Genomic DNA, 25,340 nt, shown 5'->3' on the forward strand with positions numbered 1-25,340 from the left:
TGCTAACAAACTGTTGGCTTGTGCTATGACCCAAAATAGGAAGTATTGTGTGACAGAGATCAACAAAATCTGTGTATGACTCAGAAAAACTTTATCTTCTTTATTATTCATTAAATTAAACAGAAGATACGTATACTTAAAATTAGATATTGATAGCACTGGGAAGCTTCAGAGTAGAATGGAAAATATAGTTTTTCTCACATTTGTGGCTTTCCCAACATCAGTAGACAGGATGTACGCAGAAAACTTCCACTGGCACATGTAAACACTCGGTTTTCAGGACATGGGTGCTTTCCTTTGTTTGAAGAGATAGAAGGGTTTTTTTGACTTGTTTGCGTGTTACCTATTAATAGAAAAGTAGGTGTAATATACAAGTGTGTGTCAGCATGAAAGTTAATTTTGAAGGAAGTCCACTGTAATTTTCTGTCACATTTTTAATAGCTGTAACCATCTTCTTCCTTACAAGCACTCCCACATATGTTGTCCATCCTAGCAAAATACAAACCCATTTTAAACGCTAGTCTTGAAATTTTGTTTGAAATACACAAGGAAAATTAAGGTTTTATTTTCTGAATTCTTGAGTACTGATAAATCTCTTTCTTCTCTCTTAATGTTTTCCCCTTCCAGTTTGTGAAGTGCTACCATATGGGAGTACAGTTTTTTTCATAAAAAAAATAATTACACAGAACAGGACTTATTGCACTTGTGAAATTCATTTTGGCTGAGTAAAAGGAAACCTTTTTTGGCCTTGAGGAATTTATACAAACCACTTAGAAGCCAATCCTATATCCTTTGAAGATTTGATGGTGAAATACAATGATTGGAGGGGGCCTTTTAAAGCAGATGTGGAAATTAGTTCTCTATAATTTGAAAATGCATTCTGAGTCTGTTGGAGCTGTGTGTTAAGTGCTCTTGTTTAATTCAGAAGAAAAGGAAGAAAAAGAAAGAGAGAGAAAAAAAGAAATAAAAAATACAGAGAAAAGAGAAAACAAAAGGAAGAAAAGAGAAAAAATATAGACGAGGGAAAAGAGATAAAATGCAAGAGAAAAAGAAATAAAATGGAGAAAAAAGAGAAAAGAAAACAGAGAAAGAGCAGAAAATTATTTATAAAGGGAAAAGAAAAGAAAAAAAGAAAATACTTTCATATGTGAAAGCTGGGAGAGTTGTCTTGGTCACCATGTACACTACTTTGTTGCTTTGTGAGGTTTAGTTTGGTTGTACTTTCTGACACTTCTTAAATTCCATGGATGTGATTATCACCAGTAGGATAGGAATAAAAGTCTTGTGGCACAGTTTTTTCTAGGTATTTCATTCTAAAGCAAGCTTGGTGTCATCAGATAGACCAACAGATGTCTGTAGATTTAAGGGCAAGATTATGGTGGTTGTTAAGGAAGGATGAAGTGGAAGTTTTAACACTGACCATATGTGCATTTTAATTGAGTTGTGGATTTTAGGATACCATTATATTCATGTTGCTTGTATTTAAGGAATATTGTGATAGAAATTATAATTCTTGATTGTATTTCAGAAACAGCTCTATAATGTATCGTTCTTCTGAAGCCTGCAAACAAGTCTAGGCTCTAGTTTTATGAGGATGGGGGATTTGCTACATCAGAATGGAAAATATTTTATTCATGCGTTGTTTTTTGGACAATCATATTCGGGGCTATATTACAATGGCACGATAAATTGCTGAATACGCTGTCTGCTGAATATGACCTCACCATGAAAAATTTGATGCATTAGAGTAGGAAAGGTTGGAATATATCAACCTTAGCTGACAAGGGACTTTGAATTTTGACCTAACACAGATGACCTTTGTGTGCAATAAAAGTGAGTTTAATCTCCAGGTCAAGGTTGAGGTGAACGGTAGGGCAATGTGGATTGGTTTGTACTGGCTGTGTCTGGATCACACCTAGCAAGTAAAGAAATCCGAGGTCTTTGCACATCAGAGTAACCAAATGCTTGTGTACCTAAACCTTACTCACATCTGTTGTACCACCTTTAAAAACTTGTGGTGCTGTAGACAGCTAACTCTTCAGCAGCTGTGGACTATTTCATTTGAAGCTCAGTGTTTTGGAGTAAGAGGCGTGAGGTATGTATATTCTGCTCCTATAGATCACTGAATAGCTAAATAAAATTTCTCCTCTAACATGTAGAAGAAAGACTGTTCACGATATTGCCTTGCTATGAAAAGGAAGCTTTGTTTCTTTGACAGCTAGCCTGTCTTTTGAACATCAGAAGTTTATTCCTAAATGTCTTATGCTTTTAAGAGGAATGTAATTAACAGAGTTCTGATACGTTTCATTAGGCAAATACAAAGAAAACAGGTCCTTTTGAGCACTCCATTGCTGTAAAAGGAATTTGATCAAAAAAGCTAAGTTACAAAATGTTTTGAGGATTGTCTAGGTTACGTAATAAAGACATATAGATGAATTTAAATCAAATATTGTTGCATTTATAGTAGTCACAAACAAAATCCATCTTTTTAGCTGGCTCATGTTCTAGGAGTGCTATTTCACTAACATATCAAAGGTACATTTGCTGAATACTTTACACATAGGAGAGTGGTAGCAGTGGTGCTGTTGGAAGGAGAGAGTTCTCTTTAAATCAGCCAGGGAAAAAAAAAAGTTTGAGACTAATGGAAAGAACCTCTACTCCTTTAATAGAGCCTGCAAAATATATTCTCCAGGACTGATCAGCTCTGAAGGCTCTAGAGGTTTGATGATTGGAATGGCAGGAAATCACGCTTTCAGGACATAACGAATTGACTAGGCCATCCATCATTTGTTAGCATGCGCTGAAACACTGGGTTTGTGTGCAGAGGTCTGTGATTTAGTAAATACTTGGGAGATGAATAGAGCTTACACACAAGGGAAGATATTGCTGTCCTTCAGCAGCCTTAGACACAGATCCCTGCTGAGAAGGCCGTCTGACAGCAGCTCATCAGTAACTGGCCTGTCACAGTCAGTGATGCCCACCAGCCATCCCCAGTATATTAAATGCATTTTTAATATCTGCTTCAGTAGATTTAATGAAGAAAATTTAGTTTCCATACTCTGATCACTGCTTTCTCAAGTGTTTTAAAGCATTGAGTGAAGCACTTCGAAGAAAGGAACTGTGCTGATAACAGAAGTTTACTGAAAATCAAAATGAAACAGGACTGTTATTATCCAAATAGTTTCCTTGAAGCAAAACAAAAATGTTTGGAAAAAGCAGCGATGATCTTAGAAACAATTGACCCTCCTGCAGAGGGACCTTATGCAGCAGAATGTACAGCAGCAGAGATGCAGTGCTGGGAAAGGTGTTTGCACAGTGGTTCTGTTTAGTGTGGCAGAGCTTGCCAAAAGGCAAAATTGCATTTCTTACGCTCTCACGTGTCAGTACCAGAATCAGATCATCATTCTGTCTGGCTTTCAGGGTCCAGAGAGGAGAGTGGCTGTGAATGGAAGGAATAGAATAGATCAAGTGTTTAATTGCTAACATAGATTTTGTTTTGGTTTTGACATTTTTGCAAGTGGTGCTTTTGGTGAAAATAATTGTAGTGTTACGTGGTATTATATAAACTGATATAAGAAACAAATAATAAGACACAATGAAAAATAGAGCTGCTATTTTTATAACTCAGCAGACTCATTGAGAATTATTCAATATTGACATTCTGCATGTAAGGATTGTACAGAATTATTTTTTAACTTTATGGCAAATGATAAGATCATTTGCTGTCCATACATATAGGTAAACTTCACAGTTATTTGATTTTCCTTCCAACTTTCAGGGAAAACTTCTGTTTACATAAAAGCAAGTTAGTTGATTTTCACTTTCTAGTGAGATTCAATGCTTATGATATTTGCTTCAAGACAGCTAGACAGCTCGATTTTGTTGCAAACATCTATTTGAAACCTTGACTTCTTGAGCGTTTTCTCCCTCAGGAATCCATTCTGTGTTCACAGAAGAGAAAGCAAGTCCTGAATGAGACCTATAAATTTGATTCTTGTATGTGTCAAAACAGTAATGTATTAAATGCATATTATTATAAAAATTTAAGAAGTGTCCTAAACACATTTTTATAACACACAACATATTAAATAATACATTTTCTTGTTAGCATCTGTTTGCTGTCATTGTTGGCAGGACCTATGATTTATTACTTAAATTAATGACTACAACCATTTTGGTGCTGATATATGCCCCTTACGGCTTATCACATCACTTAAAAAATAGCATATATGCTTCTATGAGAGTAATTTTTAAATTGGTCCTTCCTTTAAGTTCCTGGTGAAAGTAACATCCCTCTTTGCAATGTGAAAGTTTCAGAAGCTTGTATTACACTTTAAACTGAGTGAAATAATGCTAAGGATTAATTTCTGTAAGAAAACAGAATACAGGAATGGATCCTAATAAAATTGTCTTCTAAGACAAGCCTGATAGAGTATTGTTACCAAGAAAAACCAACAACATTGAAAGAAGAATGGAAAGATAGTGTTCTGTGTTCTTCTGATCAGGTGATGGTTAAAAGCCTTGTTCATGTTTTTGGTTGACTAATCTGTACTATACAAGTAGATTTCAAACTCTCATAGGCATGCTCTGTCATTAGTTTTCAGCTTGTATCTCAGGAGTCCTTATTGTCCATGGACTTCAAATGAAGAATTCCAAGTAACTGAACTTCTTGTCAACAAGCTTAAATTTGCCAAACAGGAACCTGCACCTGTCATGGGAAAAATACTGTGGTTTGTGAACAACTTAGGATAAAAACTTCTGTTTTGTACATGACTAAAGCATTTTTGCCTATCTAATGGGGTTTTTTTTGTACGACCCTTTCTTAAAATTCTTGTGTACATAACATTTTGAGTAATGATAGTGATATGAGTAGGAAATACTATCCCTTCCATTCCACACACCAGAATATCCAGTAGCCTGATTGATAGTGATAGTCTCATTGCTTTGTGATGGAGCATTCTTGAACTTCAGTATCTTGCTTTATCCTTTTCATCTGAATTGAATGTTAACAAGTGTTGCCATCTATCCAAACTTGGAAAAAGGCTTCAGATCAGGATGTAGTGCTGAAGAAGACTTTATTGTTTCGGTGATTGTCTTCTATTTGCGTATCTGTATTTAGGCCTTCAAAGTCTTGGAAGCATTTGATGGCCTAGATTTCCATATACCTCCAGAAAGTTCAACACTGAATAAAAATGTCCTAAGATAGCACATATTTTTTCCACAGAAAACAAAATGTTATCAAATATTCCTCCGAGAAGACTCATGTGGTAGAAAAAGTATTCTCTTATACAATGCAGCCTGTCTGAAACTGTTTCAAAGGCAACATAAAAACTGGGACCAGAATGGAGGTAGTACTCACTCCTGTGACTGAATTACTATAAAGGGTCTTTTAGAGTTCCCCATTGTTAACTGAGGACACAGACAACAATAAAGACATCATGTATCTCTGTTTCTATTTGTGGTTGGCTGGGAGATGTCAGAACTTCTTTCCAGTTCTCTATTGATACTGGTAACATCCAGTCCTTTATTGCATCTCTTCTGTGGAATGCAGATGCTCATTTGGAGACTACAACTTGTGGAGGGTACAGTAACTAATGGGCAGAGAGTGAGTTTATGTTCCTATATATGAAATGGCTATTGAACATAAGCCATTTACAGCATTAATATAAAATGCATGTTGTAAATGCAGCTCTCGTTCAGTTTTCGACACACTTGAGCAGTATGTCCTCCTAGACAAGTGCATTTTCTTGGGGTACACAAAATACAAAAAGAAGAAAATAATTTGAAAGCTAGATCTCTGGTTCTTACAGAGCTTAAAAAAGAAGATTTGCTTTGACCAGTTGGCAGGTACTCCAATAAGCCAAGCAAGTGCTGGTCCAAATAGAGTTCAATGACCTCATTGCAATGAGTTGTCTAACACAGGAATATGTTTTCCTTTATCCTATTATTAGGAACAGGAGAATATAATTGTTGACCAAAAAGAGTAAGTTGGGCTGCATTTTTTATCTCATTTGTATTGTGTTCCTTTGACATCAGTGGTCTGAGAAAGAAAGGAAAATGGTCCTTCATGGAATAAATGCATAGTTTCAGTCTAAATATTTTCTTAGCCATATCTGTCTGCTTGGTATGTCATCTAAGTGCTGTGCATTTTTTTCCAAACAAGTTCCATTGGTTGCCCAACAACTATTATTCACAAGCTTCCTGCTTACACTTTTGTTTTAATTTACTATTTAGACACAGACCTCGACAGTGACAGACGATCATTCTTACACATTGTTATTTTTTTGTGGTTTCAAGGTTTCTGGATAGAGAATTTTGTCCATTTATCTGCAATAGATGTCTGTCATTCCAACATTTTAAATCACAGTAATTTAAAGATATTATTCAAATGTTTCAGTTACTGTGTAGAAATGAATATATTTTTATGTAGACAGATTTGGGGAGGTCAGCATGTATCACATATTACTTGTTTGTGTTAGTTTATTTTGTCATTCTTAGCGCTTTAGTTTCTTTTTCAAGGATATCTCTCAGTGGAACTTTGCATTAGTGGATCAGGATGTTTACTGAAATAACCTCTTGAAATTATTAAAATATGCAGTGGAAAGCAGCGTGCTTAGTTTAATGTGCTTCTGAATATTAAATGCAAGTAAAACGGTATATAGACATGGAGCCATTTGTTATATTATAGTATATGAAGCAATAGCTGTGTAAACCGTAACCTCGTAATTTTGCAAGTTCTACTTTATCATGTAGCTGTAAAAGGCAATCAAAATAAATCATGGAAGATGAAGAAATATTTTGTAGGGCTTTCTGTATGCTTTCAGAAGTGGCGCTCGATCCATGAAATTTTAGTAAGCATATTAAATAATACAATATGATATGCAACGTGTCAGGTCTGATAAATTATTTTGTATAGGACATTTATACAACATATGGTGAGCTGCTATGTGAACAGCTTAATGACTAAATTATGTTAATCTTTCTTGCCATATTTACTTTTCATTTAAGAAAAAGCATTTTCAAATTTTTATTTTATTTTTTTGATCAAGTGTAGATATAAGAAAGGTGTAGGTCATCTCTGAGAAGCCGTGACAGTGATCCAAGGTTCCTCAGCTGTGCAGTGTACATAACACAGATGTTGGGAGAGTCATCTGTCAGCTATGCCTCTCCTATGGAGTTAAAGTTCTAGGGGGAAAAGAATTCGACACAGTGCTGTCACTGTTACATTTTCACAATAGAAGAGCATGCAAATAGTCAACCTCCTGCTTAGCAGTAGTGCCCTGTCTAATGTCTGTGCTGGTTAGAATAAAAAAATAGTGGGTGCATCTAGGGCTCATAGATCTGACAAAGGTCATGCTATGCTGGGCATTTGAATTGGAAATTGTCTGGACTTAGATTTTATAAAGCTCCCACTGTTGTCGGGGAAAATTTCAGCAGGGTTTTGTCCCTAGAGAGGCCTCTTAGGCCCTTTTCTGTCCTATGAATGAATTTAGATGTGAGGGTTTCTCTTGCCTTAAAACTGTTAAGTTCATTTTGCATACATCCCCAGAGAGAAAAACTGGCAGATGCTTTTGTCTTGGAAGTGTTTAAAAGAAAACTGCAGAACAGGAACAAGGGAGAGAAGGGGCCCTGCGTGGAGTCCCAGAACATTTTGGAAATGGCCAATATGCAGTTTTCATCAGTACTAAGGCGGGGCGCAATATGGTGCCTGTAGCTCACTAGGGAATATGAATGTTGATTAAGCATACTCCCAGGCTTTGAAATTCTGAAAGCAGTGTCAGAATAATGGATGTTGAGCAAATGTCAAGCATTTGTTAATTTCTCTGTTATTTGGAGTTTATCTACCATGATCAATCAAATAAACTAGTGCTCCTCTGTTGTGGCATGTGTCATTGATATGGTGATTAGGTGGATAGAGAGGCCTTCTGCCTTTTTTTTTTTTTTTTTTTTTAATCCAGGTAACAGATTACATATGAAGAACCATAACTTTAAGTTAAATATTTCTTTGCAGTTGGTTTAGTAGAAAGAGGTGCATTAACAAAATACTTTGGGGGTACAGAGAGACAAAAATATTTGCATATCTGCTGTCATAAAAATTACGTTCATGCCATTTTTTCTATTTTTGGCCTTAAAACTTTACTGTCATGGGGAAGGAGAAATTACTTCTAAATAAAGGTCGATAGAGGGATCTTTTAATTAGTCTTAAAAGGTTTGTAAACAAAGGATATCCACCCCAAAGTACTAATTTATGGCTTAGCTCTCTTCTTCACTCTAAATCTCTTGGTGTCTAAAAACTTGATCTATAAACTTGATCTTAACATTCTGGTATTGATGCCCTTTAGTTAAAAGTGGAAATGACTCTTTTGTAAGAATATACACTCTCTTTTAAGATGTCCTGTATAATGGATATATGTAAGTCTAGTTACTCACTAACATGCAGACATGCAAACATTCCAGTTGAGAATATTTTATTCTCTTTCTCAATTTTCACTATTTTCTGAAGTCCTTATTCTGTTACTTTGCCACTCTTAGAAATTAGGTAAACATATAACCTGATATTTAAATAAGAACAAATTAAAATTAATCTGAAAGAGAAGTTGGCTCTGTGGCCTTTGCTGCTTTACTGTAATGTATTAAAACTTTAAAATATGAGAGGATAGGGTTGGATGTTTTGTGAGGCATTTTTGTAAAGCTACCTGAGGGATATTAGCAGTCAAATTTCAATGAATTGCAGTGAAGTTTATTTAACATCTCTCTCTTTTTTTTATTTTTTTTTTTTTTTTTTTACTTTAGTCCTTATGGACTTAGTATAAAGACAGTAATGTATATTTTTGTTATGTTTTTGATAAGTCACAAAAATTTAAGAAGTGTCAGTGAGTCATGCCATACTACTTGATGCATGCTGAGGTAATCTTCAGTTTATTTTAACATAGAACTAATGTTTGTTGAATTATTTTTCATTCTTCCTTGGCTTCCACATTTATTTATCAAAGCCTCTAGACTCATTCTACCAAAACCGGTGAAATTTTGGTGCTTAATGAAGTTGATGCTGTATAGTCAATCTTACTGACTGTTTATATCAGAGATGATTCTTTTCTGTCAGTGTATGGAGTAAGAGTTCTTCTGGAAAGCCAGCCTTTCCTGCAGTGGCACTGCAGGAGACAAAGCTTATAGTCATTGTATGTATTTTCAGAGCAATATAAGGAACACCAGAAAAATAAATCCTCTGGAGAGGGGAGGAAGGGAAAGGAAAAGCCTGTTGATAGGAGTGGAAAGGGTTAGAGAAGTTTTAGGACACACTAATGTAATGTTGTGATCAGCTCTTGTCAGATGTTCCCTTCATATTGCCTGCCATTTTAGCTAGACAGCTTTTCAAAAAAAAGAGTGCTGGAAGAACACTAGTAAAAAGAAATAGCTGGATTACCTTCTGTGCATTTCTGCAATCTTTCCAAGGGGAAGTAAGTAGTGGCATTAAATGACTTTATTCCCTCTATGGCACAATAAGCTATATCCCTGGGGCTGAAAGTAGGCTTTGTAAATATCTGCATGCATGGTACAATAACTTAGATATACAAGACAAAATACTGCACTGCTGGGTAGGTAGACAAGAATGACTCTCTTTTTTTCCCTTTTGTTTTGTTCAATAATTACAAATAGCTTAAAAATTGTAATTTTTTAAAATTATAAACAGTGTCTAGGGCTCTAAAATCTCAAGGGGACTAGCTATAAATGGATTCACCTCTTGCCTTAAGTCTGTATCGTAATCAGAATGGGAATGTACTAAAAACTATCACTTCTGTATCATCTGTGTTTGATTCTTGAAATTATACCCTGAATATATTTTAAATTAAATCCTGAATGGGATACATAAATAAGATCCTGACTTTTTTAAGGAATTAACAGTTTTGATTGGATAACTGGAAGCTTTTTGACTTAAGGTGTTCACTTTTTATCCTGGAGAAAGCTATGCAACAGTGTGTGCGCTTGACATGTGATGCATGCAAATGCTAAATACAGTAGCAGCATGAGGCAAATGTCATTAACAGTAATTTATGTAATGAAAGCCACCTGGCTGTCTTTGTAATTAATTGCTTGTAAATAATAAATTTTAAATGTAGTTTATAGTTTTCTAAATTTGATTATATATTTTTAGGAGCAAATTGTTTAAGGGTGTTTAGGGATTTATTTAGTTTGGCACAGATATGCTTTTTACATACAGGCTAATTTTTTAATACAAAATGAACAATCTAATTAGCTCTGAATTGCCATTCATTCGTAAAAAATAGTTTTCTAAACTTAAACATCTAGCTTATACAAGACAATATAGTTTCGTTGAAAAAAAGCTCTGTAGAGTAGAATTATTTTCCCCTTTCTCCACAGTAAGTAAATTTGAGATTGGACTCTGAAAAACTTACCTTGACTTCACCTGACCTGTTTCTTTTCTTGGGCACGAGGAAGTAGCACGATAGACTAATCCAAACAAAATGAGGGGATGAACACAAAATAAATATTTCAAATATTGCTTTCCAGTAATAGCCTACTGAGTATATTTTCATTGTGGGGGCCTTAGCCCTGTCGGTAGGGCAGATAAGATAGGAGAAGGATAAACCCCTGGTTTGAATTGTATCTTCTTTGCCTTAACTGCTTGTTGAGGTCCATTGCTCTTGCACCCTAGGAATATCCTTCTTTGCCCAACCAATATCTGATAAGGAGCTACTTTAGTGTATTTTTGTCTAATGGTTCAACATTTAAATTGTGCTACTAAGATAAAGATGTCAAACTTGCAAACATATTTTTGGTACAGTCTTAACTGAAGTAAATTGTAATAAAGTGTGGATGATGTACAGTTGAGTGCAAATGAGGAGTTCACAGATGTTTTGCCTTTTTTTTCTCAGGCTCTGATACGCTGCTGTATGCCTCTGCTTTGGGACGTTCACTGATTCTTTCCTGGATATTAAGAAACTTTTCTTCCTGCTATGTAACTTGGAGTAGTTGAAGTCAAGGAGAAACAAATTGTCTACTTTTGCTAGTCTCAGGCATTGGGGGGTTTTATTTAATTTTCTCTAAAAATTTAATGGCAGAGTTAAAAGCAGAATTTTTGAGAATACCAGGAAATGGAGGTGTGGTGGGCGAGTACTGAGATTATCAATGCATATGCAGGAGATAAATCCTGTGTGACTCCTATCAGTTTCTTTTGTCAGTGGACTCCCTGCCTAGGTACTTCAAGGGTACCAGACAAGTTCTGCTGTCTGTAAGCTGAGGATGTTCGATAGTCATCGAAGCTTGATGTCAGACTATTTGGGAATTTTAGTTTCGTGTTTTAGCGCTGACAATGTATTTCTTAAGCCTTTATTGTGAATATATTTTGTTCTGTATTACATCTGAAAATATTTTTCAGTTTGATAATTTGACCTTACAAAACAGTTTTAAATTTTAATGGAAGAGACTTGAAACATTAGTGAAATAGTATTTACGTATAGAGGTCTCTGTGGGGGTTTGGCATTGGAACAGGTTTCAAACATTCATGCAACAAGCACTGTTTAATTCCAGAAGGAAGTTATTATATCAGAGCAATATCTTGAGCAAATTACTGTCAATTTTTCACTGCTTGCTTACTAAGATTATAAGACTGAAAAAGTAGTTTCTTTTCGTGTGGAACTGCTACTCTTCTATTTCTGTGGTTTTTTTAACACGTTATGTATTTATCCACTGTTGAAGCATGATGTTGTTCTTCTTATCGTAACCATATATATGTGAATGGAAAAATAGCATTTTTGTTCTTCTCTTTTCAGGTTGGGAGTTTGACCATAAATAATTTGTAATCATTTGAATATAGCATATTTTGAGTTACTCTTGTAATATTGCTGTTGGAAGTTACATTTTTGTGGTGTGGGTGAAGGAAGGTGTAATTTAACTCTGCAAAGAGCTAGCATTATTTTGGGATCATTGCCTGTATTGGTTATTTGTACTTACCTTGGCAATTTATTTTTACACATCTGATACAGATTGTTCAAAGTCTGCAGTTGTTTTAAAATATATTGGTTGTCACAAGAGACATCAAAAAATTAGGTGTCTACAGGAAGAATTGGTGCTCTGTTCTTAAAGGAACTTCTAAGTCTTCCTAAATGAAAAATCAAACAGTATCTAATACTGGCAATTTTCCTCTGTCTGCTGCTAGAACTTATTGGCCAACTAGGTCAGACATTATTAAAGTTCAAGTGGCCCAGTGGGAAAAGTAATGGCCTTACGCTACTATGAATTTTAAATGCTGCCATTTCTATGTATTGCACCATCATCTGTTCTCGCACATCACTAAATTGTATAGAAGTTGTGGGACCAACCAGTGTCAAGGTCATAGAAGTGATGACTCTTCTCAAGTAGCCTTTGCTGAGCATTGTCATACAGTTATGCTCATAACCCTGGCTATAGGCAGCAAAGTTGTATGCACATGCCTGAATTTAACCTTTTTATTATCACTGAATAGTGTAAGCCTGCAATGCAGGATGTCTTTCTCCTCAGAATCTTTACTTTTGGGCTTTATTTTTGATCCTGCCAAAGCTATGAAATTGACTTTGAGGCAAAAGCAATTTTTAGGGATCTGTATTTAAGTCTTTTGAGTTGAGCTGTTGTACAGCTTACTCAACTGGGTATCAGAGAATTTTAAAATAGATTAATGCTATTCTTCAGATGAGCTTGAATTTCATCTTGATTTTAAATGTAATCGTACTAAGTTTGAAATGAGCATGTGTTCACATACTTCTTGTCATATATGTGTATATCTACACACACACACTGCAGAATAATAATATTAATAATAATAAAAATAAATTTGTAATGGGAGTATTTCCTCTACAGCACTGAATTGACTTTGTAGTTCCCAAAGTCATAGCTACTGATAATGATTCATTGTATGAAAGGCTTCTTATGCAGAAATAATAAAACTGGTTTTGTATTCCAGACTTGTACTGGTGTAGCTGGAAAGCTGGAAAATTGGAAGATGGCCACTTTATAGAAGTTAGCATGTTGTAACAATAGAGTTAGGTACTTCTATATTACTTAGTAACTCTAATTCAAGCTCCCTTATTGATTTAAACATATATATTCACACACATGCATGTATATAGATGAGTATATTGATTTAGCTGAGATTGATAATTCACTGGTTTCTGATTAATCGATTTAGATTTGTGAATGATAAAAGTACAAATGTGTACAGAGACAATGCTCTGCTTTTTGAGAATTTTCATTCAGAGAAGTGACCACAAGCATACCAAACTATAAGACTGTAGTACTAGAGGCTACTGTGAAAAAAGGCTAAAGCTGTAACTATTCTAGAGGTCAATCTGCCTCCCTTGTTCCATGTGCTTCAGTGCTTGGATGCATACAACCTAACAGTTCCCAAGCTTTGGGTAGGCCTTTGGTATTCCTGAGCCTTCTTGGATTCTCTTGTGGAATCATTCAAACTGCTAAGAAGCCTTTTTTTTTGTCTGGACAATCCTGACACCTGGAATAAATTCTGAGAATCCACTAGTTGTCACCTCCTCTCAGGCGGGAAGTTGACCATCAGACTGGCATTGGGTGACTTACAGGTGTAACCGTGGTGCTTATGCCTGCATCCTGCAGTTCTGGGAAGCCATGGAGTCTTTATGTATCCGTGCATGTTATGCATTTGAAACAATGCTATTAGATCTATTTGAAATCCATTACTGACAGAGTTTTTACAAATAAGAGTGGACTGCTAGCATGTGATAAGCAGTAAAAACATTGCTTCCTTTACAAGCCCCTGTTCCAAATAATTTGCAGTACGAAAGATGAGAATTTGTCTGTTTGGATTTCTTTCACACCTTTAATAATGTAACAGGAAAAATGTGTTCTAGACACATGCTCTGAAACTTCAGGATAGATATGAGGAGAATTCCCCTTTCACCACCAGTCTTCTAAATTTGTCAGATTTATATCTTTCTTTCCTCACTTAAATGCTAAATCCAGCATGGCACCACCACACTGTTCTAGCCCTATTAATTTTATTTTAAAGCTCAATATTGTATTAGTAAAAGTATTTTTAAACTTACTGTACATGGAAAGGGGAAGTTCTTTTCCAATTAAAAAATGAGAGACTCTTGCTATCTACTTCAGAACATACCATGAAAAGGTATAAGTAGCACTGCATGCTTACTAGAGACTGTGGAAAGAAAGAAAAAACTTTCCACCCTACTTGAATTCCTGCTATAGGTAAGTGGCAGTGTATGTTCTTCAGAGAGAAGGTTTGACACTGCAGCTTTGGGATTTCACATGTGGCAGCTTCTGAATTTTGGAAACACAGCTCCTGCCCCTACATTCGGTTTTTTAACCAATATATTTATCATTTTAACAAGGTGGAATATTCCATTTTGTGAAAAGGAAGCAATGAAGCCATTCTGTTTATATATAATATATTTGTCTTATGGACTACGCTTTCCTCCGCTTGTCTTCACTTGTGTAAATACTTTTGGATGAAATACTGCAGTTCTTATTTATTCTTGATTTATTTATATTTTTTTTACAAATCTCTCTAGATACTCTTCTTTGTTCCATGAATACATTAAATATAAAACTGATTTTTCACTCTTTCAACTCTAGGCAACAAGTGTGGTTAAAAGTGAGGGAAAGGAAACTCATTTTGAAACATGAAACAAGTGGAAACTTGGTTTGCACCGACAACTTCATGTTTTCAGTAATCTCAGAAAATAAAGTAAAAAACTATTTTACCTGTAAAGAACTCATTATTTGCAAGGGCTGAGAATATAATAGTTGCATAACATTTGTTATGTTTGGATTTCCCCTTGGTGAGGCTGAAGTAAGCAGCAAATATTAAGCTGGATGGCACTCCAAATCTTGGTTACATCTGCAGCTCTGCTTTGTTGAGGTGATGATCTGGTACAAGTAAATTGCTTTCATCATTACTAGCTGCTTCTTAGCCAGAGTTTAGTATCTACTCTAGTTATGAAGCACTAAACTGCTTATAAGAAGTAGTAACTGTTAATACTTCATATATGAATACTCATTGCAAACCAGAACATTTCTGAAACACTCTCCAGGGATTATAGCATTCCTTTTCTACCAAGGGGTAGACAAGGGATTCATTAGAAGAGAATGGTCTGAATTTTATTCTTACATAGTAAATGACCAATGGGCATATTCTTTTTCTGGTGCCAAACTTGCAGTTTTCTTTCTAGCTTGACTGATCCATAAGTTCTTAATGTTGGACTTGTATATTAGAGATAACTTTGATAACTGTTGTGGATACAATATTGGTGCTAGCAAGAATTTTCTTGCTTCTTTCTAAGCCTGTGGGATACTTTTCTCTCTCATTAAGAGATTAGCAGAAGTTCTATAAACTATTAACACCTGCGACCTTGTAGAACTATGTTTATGGTACAGTAGAAAAATATTTTGACAATGGATGTTTAGGATTTCTAGCCAATCCACCCAGGGGGTGGCTGATCCTTTGTCCAATTAGACTATGAAGAAAAAAGTCTATAAAAGAGTTTGTAAAATAATTAAATAAATCAATCTTGCTGCACAGTTCCTGCCTTTTGGATCTTCTCTCCTCCCTATGGCTGCAGGCTGCAGTAATAAACTGTGGTACTTCTTTTTATGACAAGCAAATTTTTTTATCTTTTTATCACTTGGAACCTAGAAATTACACTTGATTTTTTAAATAAAAGTAATTTTATCTTTAAAAAATGGGAATTTTTAAGTGACTTTATATTTCACAGTTTTCTGCTCAAATCCACTTTTGTATTGGCAAGAGCACAAAGTACATCAGGCATTCAGATAGAAGTATGCCACTGACATCAACACAGAATAACAAAAGGTAAATTGGCATCATTGTGGATGCCAGTGTACAAGAAAAAGAGGGTATCTGAAGAGTGAGGCTGGATGCTTTGAACAGACCTCTGGGAGTTCGATTCATTACCATCTGGAATTGCAGAAGAAAATGTTTCCATGAAAGTTGTCACTTGTCACTACAGAACTTACGAGAAAAGTTTGCTTCTTTTCCTGGAAAATATAATTAGTTCTGCAAGAGTGGTAACAAGTTAATTTATTAATTATTTAAATGGGAATTATTATATAAACTCAGAGTTATGACTTTTGGATTTTTTGTTTGTCTCAGAAAATAGGCAATTATGTACCTTGGCTCTACGGTTGTTTCTCAACAGACGAGTCTGCTTGTCACAAACATGTCTATATTCCTAGCCTTCAAGTAAGCCATGAGGCTTGCTATATAGTTTATTCCGTGAAAGGCAATAACACAGTACTCAAATGTTGAATAAAAAACACTTTCAGTGTTAGTTTGTTTTCCTGGATAGCTCAGCGATATTCATTTGTCTGCTCATTTGTTGCTTTGAAATCTTGTATAGAAGTATCAGAGGATGGATGGAGCCCTGGGAATTTAGCTGTTCCTGTAGAAGTAATGATAACTTCTGTGGTAGTATTCCTGCTGTCAGTATCAGCAGTTGTGATCATGCTGTCTTGCTATTCAAATGCATGTTCATGACTTCTCTCCCTTCTCCAAGTACATAGTACTGTCTTTTTCAGTGCTGTCTGAAACCATGATGTTTCAGTTTTCATTCAATGTGATCTTGCAATAGATGGCTCCATCTGTGTTTTGAGGAGCTATTTCATTTTGCCAGGAAGTGGTCAATGGAATTGTAGCAAGCAAATGCTAAGTGGCAGATGAGTGGTTTTAGTGTTTTAAGACAGTAACTGTGTTAACCAGAAGAAACATGGAAGCAGCCATGTGAAGATATAAATCCACTTCTCCTGGAGAAGGAGCAAGATCATCTGGTAGTAAGGCCTGAAATTCTTTGAATGCTGTTACTGAAATAATTCTCTTTGCCCCAGTGGTAAAGTTTCTGTACTGCAATCCAGTATATATTCAACTTGCACTGTTACTGGAATGAATTGGTTTAGTATTTGTGCTAAGTCCTAAATTATCTGAACAGTTGCAAGCGTAGGAGAGAAGTGTTGAACCAAATTGCAGTAGCAAGTCAAAATCCAAGGACACCAAGGGGACAAATAAAATGGACAAGAATAGAAGAATAAGAGAAACTTTTAGTTTTGAAAAGACTTTGAAAGTCATCAAGTCCAACCATTAACCTAGCATTCCTAAGTCCACCATTAAAGGTGGAGTGTAAAGGCATGGAGGGATAATGATCTTAGGTTTTTTTGATATGTCAGTGTATAACAGGATAATGGTAGAATAAGTACAGTTATCATACCAGGAATAGCCTAAAAACACAAAAAAGCTATATCAGTGGAGGAGAATTCAAACCAGAAATCTAGTCAAATGCTGTCCTGTTCTGTTTTGGGTTTTTCTCACATCTATCTCTAAAGTCAGTTCTACCAATGTGGCCATGTAAATCTACAAGGTAGTAATAGTTATGTGGTGAGCCATTAGGGGGCCATATGTATCCACCTTATTTATAGCCTGCAAGTTTGGGGTTTTTTTTAAATCATCTTGAAATATCTTAGCATTCTATATGTGTATAGCCTGTGTAAGTATGTAATCTTAATTTCTTTCCTTTATTCATCTTCTAGTGATTACATGTGCAGGTTGCAGGTGGTCATAATTGGATTGTGCACCTTTTCAAGAGGCATTGTGGTATGTAACTCCTGGCCTCTGTGTCACATGTATATTTAAATATTATTTAAATACTATTTATTTGATTTAAATAAAAACATTTAAATTCTTTACTATATGGTACTTATTTTTTTCTGTAACCCATTAATTAAATAAATCTGTATATTAGGCAGTTCCTGTTGCTATCATTTTTCTACAGTTTTAACATTCAGTGAGTACTCAGGGTGAACAGTCCCATGTGTAAAATACCAAAGATCAAGGCTCAGCATACTGCTGTCATGCAGATGTTGCACTGGGCAGAAAAGCCCAAAATACAGAGTTACTGCAAAAATGCTGGAAGCACAGTTATGGATAAGACATACTTGTGAGCTCTTTATGTAGCACTGCATTAATCTAGTCACTTTGTTCCTGAGTCTTCAACTGCTTGGTTTAGAGGTAACTTTACATCATGCTTCATATACATACTGTCTGTTAACTCTGATCCAACCATTTAGTTGTGACTCAGTGTTCCCTTTTGAAAGTGGGAGTAGGACTTCTCTGTCTTAAATTAGTTTTTCTGAAGTGTGACAGTTGGAAGGAGAAGGGTCATTTATGTATGGAGAGAACATGCACTTTTAATGTAATTATTATATGATACAGGTGTTAAATTCATATACAAGAAATCTGACAGAAGAGTGAGACTTTAGACATTGTAGAATCTTTGAACTACCTATGCTGTGCCTTAGTAGGTAAGTTCATGAAAGGAAAAAATGTTAATTATTCATAGTGCTTTGCTGTACCATAAAACTCGATTTATTGAGACTATAATTTGTTCAAGTTGCATGTAGTAGAAAAATATATCAAGAATAATTAATAGTATTCAGGATGTGATGAGGTAGATATATCCACAGAGGACAATTGAAAACAGTAGTGGTGTGGTATTGATTGCCTTTCAGAGGAAAAAAAATCTTGTCTCGTTTCTAAATGTTAACAATTCAGAGAGAAAAATTCCCACTTGGGAAGAATGCTTTCCAGGTTGCTTCATTGCCAGGTGTTTGACACTGAGCGGAGCCTTAGATGAATGAAGCTTATGGCAGCTTTTGGAAACGACCGACTCCGGGGAATCTCGGCTTCCTGCTGTGAAAGTTTCCATTTTCAAAGCACATCAGTTTCAGTGGGAATGTTCCACTGGTCCCATATGCTACTTCTGACAGAGGGGAAAGTTTTTAACCTGAATATGAGACAGCTACTGAAGAAGTTCCCTTGCTGCTAACAAAATGAATTTCAATATGTTGCCAATGAACAAGCGGCATGTTCCCAAATGCTGATAGAATTTAACTCCATCAATTATTAACGGAAATTTTGCTTTAATTTCCTTTTTTTCCCTGTTACCTTTTAGCTCCACTACCTGCTCCTGGTAGGACTTTTGGGTTCTAAAGTTGAATCACCCAAACAATATGCTAGTTTGATTTGAAATTCTTGCTATATTTTCCTGCCCTCCCTCATACGTTCTCTCCTTGACCTAGCAGCAGGAAGCCTTTGTCTGAGGTGTTCATCTGGAACAACTTTTCCACACTTGTTTTCATGTTCTGTTAGATTACAGGGCAGCAGGCCTACCTTTGAAGCTCCCTTCTCTTTTGTTTCTTTGCAGTGCACTCCAGTAATTAACTTTGTCCTTCTTTTATTTGTTCCAGTCAATCGCAGTCCACTCTGCTGAGCATCTTCTCCCAGGAGTACCAGGTTAGAAGTTTTCTCCTTTGTGAGGGTTGACAGGTGCCTAATTGAATGATGAATGTCCCTTTATTTCTTTGTAATTGAACTGCCAGCTTTCTGATTGGTTTGGAGGATGTTCCTTTTTCCACATCAAGCACCGCCTGAGTCTCAGTGGATGGCTGCCAAGCCTACCCATCCATCTGTCTAATAACATCTAGCCTTTGCTTATTTGGTGGACCTGTAATAAATTATGCTAAACCATTATTATTCTGACAATAATAATTTCCCTGTGTTGCGTGGTTCCATGTGCTAAATGTTTGCTGACTTGCACTGTCAGTGCTGCTTTCCATTGCTGACAGAGATGATGATAAATGACCATTGCCGAAGTGGCAGAAGGCAAGAGAGGCAGAAAATGGAGTCATTTATCATGAGATGACAGGTGTCAGTCAAGTGGCAAGTCTCTATGGAATTACTTTTTGTAGTTTTTCAAATAAGTTGTTTTTAAGCAATGTTCTTCCTGGTTAAAAATGCCAATTGAATTGTAAAACTAGAGTGCACCAGACTTAGATGGAATTGAATTGAGGGAAAATTAATACAAAGGTTGAAAGAGAGAACAAGTTTTTCTTTGCCCTCAGCAGCCTTCTGTAAACTTATTTAGATTCAATTATTGTGACCTTACTGGCTTTTACATATGGTACATTGCAGTACAGTCTGAAGACGTTCAATTCAATAGGTAGATTGAATGTCATTTCTGTACAGAATCTAAAAACAGGGTTCACATCTATCAAAGTGTAGCCAAGGATTGTGTGTTTGCGTAGTCATGATTTCTGTGTTTTGATCTATGACACATTTGTAAAACTCTTTGTTTTTTCGTTTTTGTAGAAACAAATCAAAAGAACACATGCCAAGCATCACACTGCTGAAGCTATCGAAACTTACTACCAAAGGTATGACCTCCTCACCCCAGTTAAGATTCTTATCATAGCTACTGGTTTTTATGGCAGTTGTGAGTAAATTAGCTTATTAAGCTAATTTTCCATAAAAAAAAATTAAAAATTTGGGAATACAGAATGGTTCACCTAAAAATGTTTTTCACTGGAAATACAGAATTTTTTCAGGATTTGGTCATTCTGATTAAGAATGAGTTTACTTCCCTGTCTCTAAGTCAGGATAGGCAAATATTTTTTCATTGTATGTGATAGCATTTATATGTATTGCCTATACTTTGTAATTTTTAGGATTTCTCTGTCAAGTCTAATTTTGATGACAACTTCCTTACAGCAAGAGAGCTTGTTCTGTTACAGTTGCTTGTTTAAAACATTTGTGTTACATTACGAAAAGTTACATATTCATGTATTGCCAGTTAAAGCACTAATTTTTAGATCATTCCTGTTTTATCAACACAAGTGTCAGAAGTAGTTTTTAAGGGAGGATGAAAACCTTTATGTCATATTACAATTGTTTGCATCTTGAGCTAATAAACTGTGTTTGCTGCACCTTATAGTTTTTCTGTTAGTTCTATAGGCTTTACTAAAAATATTCCAATGACATAATTGGGGCATACTGATAACAGGTAAGGATATGCAATTAAAATACTACTTTGTAGACTGACATATCTGAAGAGCATGCATGGCAAGTGAATTCATACTTGTGATTATAGATGTCTGATATTCCTGCTTAATACTAATCTGTATGAATCAAGAAAATAAACAAAGAGCCCTTCATTTGTAAACAATTAAATGTTCTTCCGCCAGAGTCACATATTTCAAACTTAACCACAGCCTGATTATAGCAGACACTGGCTTAGAATATCTAGTGTGAAATGTATTAGATGGGTGTTTGATTTCATTTTGTTAGTAGTTGTACTGTTCTGTAAAATTTGTACTGGATCACATCACACTTTTCCTAGCGTTGATTCTTGTTTAGGAAGAATATTGACGTAAAATTTTGTTGTGCTAATAACATGCATATACAGTACTACTTTTAATTATTTTTCACTAGCATAGTTTCAGTGAAGTGGCCTGTGGTAATTGTAACTGCTGTGTGAGTAACTCTTTTCTTAGAATATGTGTAAATCACTAGTAACAGCCTGAAACTTCAGCCTGAAACAGGGGACCAAATTTTGCTTTATGCAAAGCAGCAGTTGTATTGGTGTCAGTAGGGTTGTAGGTATGATTAAGTTTGTCTCACATCAGGTAGGAGGATTTGGTCTCCTGTCTTCTTCTGTAGTCTGAAGTATGATAGCAGTACATAACTAATGCATTATGTATGAAGCTGTGTGGTAGTGGTAGGGAAAATCATTCTTTATGCTACTTCTGGGTATGTCATTTTGCAAGTGTATTATCATGGCTGAATAAAATTCACATGTTTAAAAATCAGAGATGTTCTGGTCAATAGTTAGAAAACTCATCTCAGTCCTGTTTTAGTAGATTTACTGTGTAGTATGTTTTGTAAGCTCCAGAAGCAGACAACTTGAGTTAGAAGCCACTTTGAAATACTTCAGGCGTAAACATGACAAACATGTCTTCTCCTCTGCTCTTCTGTAGCATCCACTTTACTGCTGTAAACTCCAGTCTGGATGCTATGTTCCTTATTATTTCTGCCGACATACAAGCAGATAATTGTGCTGTCATTGCTTTTTTAGGTCAGAAACTACCAGGTTTTGAAGGTAGTCATTTCCAGTGATCCCTGTTAGGAGCAAGTAAAATAGTTGAGTAGAGTAGTATCTTCTGCTCGGCTGAGACTTACTAGTCTGAAACTTAGGCAAACACAAAGTACAAGAAGGATCAGCAAGTTTTCAGAACAGTATTGCCATCAGCATGTGAGACCTGTTAGTCTATAATGGAGTTGCCAGGAGCGTTGGAAATATCTGGCAGAAATCTACTTAATTGTCAGTGTAGTGTTGCTGTTCGATCATTTAGATGCATGTTTGAGAACATTAATCTCAAGTACATTTTCCCGGTTAGGTATTTTGTATATGATCTCTCATTTTCTTCTGTTACAAGTTTTCAATGTTTAAACATACACAAGGCATCTTGTTTGTGGGGGTTTTCTTATGTGGAACTGAAATAGGTTACAGCAAAAAGCTTTTTTCATTTCCTTAATTCATTACGCCTCAGAATAACTTGCAAGCAAAAAGCCCTCTATCTAATCTTATGTGAAGGGGTTTTATAAAGGTGTTCCACCCATTCCACAGAAAGGTAAAATGATAAAGCGTTTTAATGTCTGTAACTAATGAGCAGAAGAGTGTCTTCTGATGGATAGATAATGATAGAGCTGGAAAGGCTGTGGCCTTCTAATGATGTCAGTAATGATGTGCTATGCGAATACAGATAGGATAAACGAGCAGGTTCAAATGTTGGTAACTATTGTTCTTTTCCACATGGCTGCAAAGCACAAAGTGGCTTCCAGTATCATAGCTCCTTCCCATCAGCTTCTGAACACAGGTTTCAGGCTTTGTTGAAATGTAAATATCAAGCAGTGAAAGTAACAGAAGTGAGGAAGGCAACATTGTGTGAAGCGATGGTCAGAAACATCATTCTGTGATACCCTCAACCAGAAACATTAAGCCTTTGCCACTGATAGGATAATGACTTTGTATCAACCTTTGTTGAATCCTAAATATTTCTTCTTTTGTTTTCTCTTTAGAATATTAATTGTTTTGACTGATTTCACTAAAGCAAGCCTTTAGTATTTAAACCACTGCCCAGTTGATAAAATCTGGAATAAATTTGAGAATTTATGTTTTCGTGCGTAGTAATGAATTGAATAAGATATACAGTGCACCTTCATAGTTGAAGGTCATGTGGAACCAAAAATCTTTACTGTGAATAATCGAGGTTTATTTGTCTGTGATGCATCTTTAAGTAGTACAGATATAATTTATTTGTGTGTCATTAAGCTACATTTTTTTAAATTTCTTCATATATTCGGTTTTTTACCAGTGAGTTCATTGAGATGGATATATTTTGCAGATGAATAGAATAGGAGACTACCCTGGAGAGTTAGTGATTGCTTAAAATTCTTATTTCTTAAAAGATTTCCCATTAAATACTCTGTAATGGGGTATTTTCCCCCAAAAGAAAAAGATTCACCGGGGATGCTGACATGTATAAACTGGTCTTTTCTTGCCACTGCAAAATTACCTGGCTTTGTCTTGTCTAGGTACCTGAATGGGGTGATGAAAAATGCAGCTGCCCCAGTATTGCTGGACCTGGCCAATGAGGTAATCGTCTTTACTTTTTTCTTTTAATCTTCCAGTGTAAAACCTGAGGGGCATATCTGTAGTGACTTCAGTGAGAAATGTAATTAACTTTAAAAAAATGGTTTCAAGGCACATTAGACATTTAAAATGGTTCCCCAGTCTGTTAGTACTTAAAATAATTAGACAAAAAGCCACATTTATTAATAAATCAGTTAATGTAATTAGTCTCTTAACTTCAAGGCAAATGTGTAGGATACCCTGAATTTGTATTTTGCTGAAAATTTCAGGCAGACTGTAGGTCTTTAATGCGTAAACTTACTAAAAATTGTCACATTGATTAAACGGAATTGTATCAGTTTGATTCCTTGTTTTTAATAACAAAACCCATCTAAGTTATTACTACTTTTAGTGATAGGAATGCTTAAAACAGATCATTTTCCTGACTCCATTTATTTCTGTTCATACGGATTAGAGGATGGCTAATGAAAACTGCTTAAGATAAAGCACTTAAGCAGAAAAAATTCCTCAGTGTATGAAAAGTTCTGTACGGATGCCGTTAAAGTCTTGACAAATTTATTGATGCTGTTTATTAACTAGAATATGAATTTGCCTCATTATACAAGGTGTTATTTGTATTAAAAACTGCTATCTTAGCACTACCTTAAAGAAGAGGTATAAAGTTTGAAAGAGTGGCAAGGAGTTTCCTAGAAAAAAAATTGATGAAATACCTGTTTTTTAAACTCTAAAATATTTATTTACCGTAATAGTAACAGTACAATAGCTGATACTCCCTGGAACTGCTTATGCAATCCTCAGAGGGATAAAATGAAATGTATGCTGTTTTGTGTTGCATTGTAATAGAAAATGTAAGAAGGAAGCAGAAAATGAGTGTTTGCATTAAAAATGATATGGCACTATGAGCATTAAGTGTAGCAATAGCAGAAAGTTCTACATGTTACGTTAGTAAAAAAGAATGTTTTTTCTCACATGTACATGGCTGCAGCCAGAAAATGAGTGATTACCTATCAATTACTGGAAGGTTTTAATGGTCTGTGAAGTGTCTATGTAACCTGATCGTACAGTTAACATAAAATAAAGGATTTATTTCATATTAGTGGTAATGTGTAGCTTCTTACCATCTCTGGAAAAGACAAGTCTTGAAGTACTGAGAACAGAATGTACTTTACATAAGTAAGTACAATCTTATTAAGAATTTAGGTAAACATCTCGATGCCTGATATATTGCACCCGTATTATATGGGAACTGTCATAAAAATATTTCAAGCACAAAGTAATATATCTGTTACTGGTTCTTTGTATATTTTTCCCATTGATTTAGAGATGATGCATATAATTTCTGACTCCAGTGAGCATATCTTTGTTTATATTTCACTAATGCATTTTTGCAATTCAGATCAAAGATATCTGCAGTTCAGAAATAAATAAAAATTAAATCTAAGAGAAAGGGGAGATGCATAAAGAACTTATCTGCTTCTGGTTTTGAAGTAGCAGGTATATCAGAAAGGCAATGCATTTTGTGACTGCCGCCTAATGCATTAGGGAAACGTGGCAATAACCAGCACCAGATTACTGCTTCCAAACAATCAAGCTGCCATTTTTATATGATAGTTAATATTTAAATGACATACTCTTGCATCTGCTGACAATTGATGTAATGGTAATACTTTATGAGTCAATATATATTTAATCAGTGGAAACTGTAAAAATTGATGAGAAATACATAACATAGCTGTATTACAGTGTGTAGCAGCTCTGTTAAATAGGAAAAGCTCCATATTGTTATCTTTTTGGGTTGTT

General features: G+C 35.4%; 1 protein-coding gene and 1 long non-coding RNA gene across 8 annotated transcripts in view; one reads left to right on the top strand and one right to left on the bottom strand.

Annotated features, from left to right (window-relative positions):
- The window catches only part of LOC116445580, an 87,714-nt gene that overhangs the window by 19,134 nt on the left and 43,240 nt on the right, over positions 1-25,340 (bottom strand). The gene's annotated exons all lie outside the window — the stretch shown is intronic.
- The window catches only part of C6H15orf41 (chromosome 6 C15orf41 homolog), a 135,206-nt gene that overhangs the window by 7,683 nt on the left and 102,183 nt on the right, over positions 1-25,340 (top strand). For all 7 annotated transcript variants that reach the window (XM_032112317.1, XM_032112318.1, XM_032112316.1 and 4 more), the window contains exons 2-4: positions 19,300-19,345; positions 20,201-20,265; positions 23,483-23,543. In XM_032112317.1, the coding sequence (XP_031968208.1) occupies positions 19,300-19,345; positions 20,201-20,265; positions 23,483-23,543 (172 nt within the window). The remainder of the gene's footprint in view (positions 1-19,299; positions 19,346-20,200; positions 20,266-23,482; positions 23,544-25,340) is intronic.

This window comes from Corvus moneduloides, chromosome 6, assembly GCF_009650955.1.
Source record: "Corvus moneduloides isolate bCorMon1 chromosome 6, bCorMon1.pri, whole genome shotgun sequence".
Taxonomy (NCBI): Eukaryota; Metazoa; Chordata; class Aves; order Passeriformes; family Corvidae; genus Corvus; species Corvus moneduloides.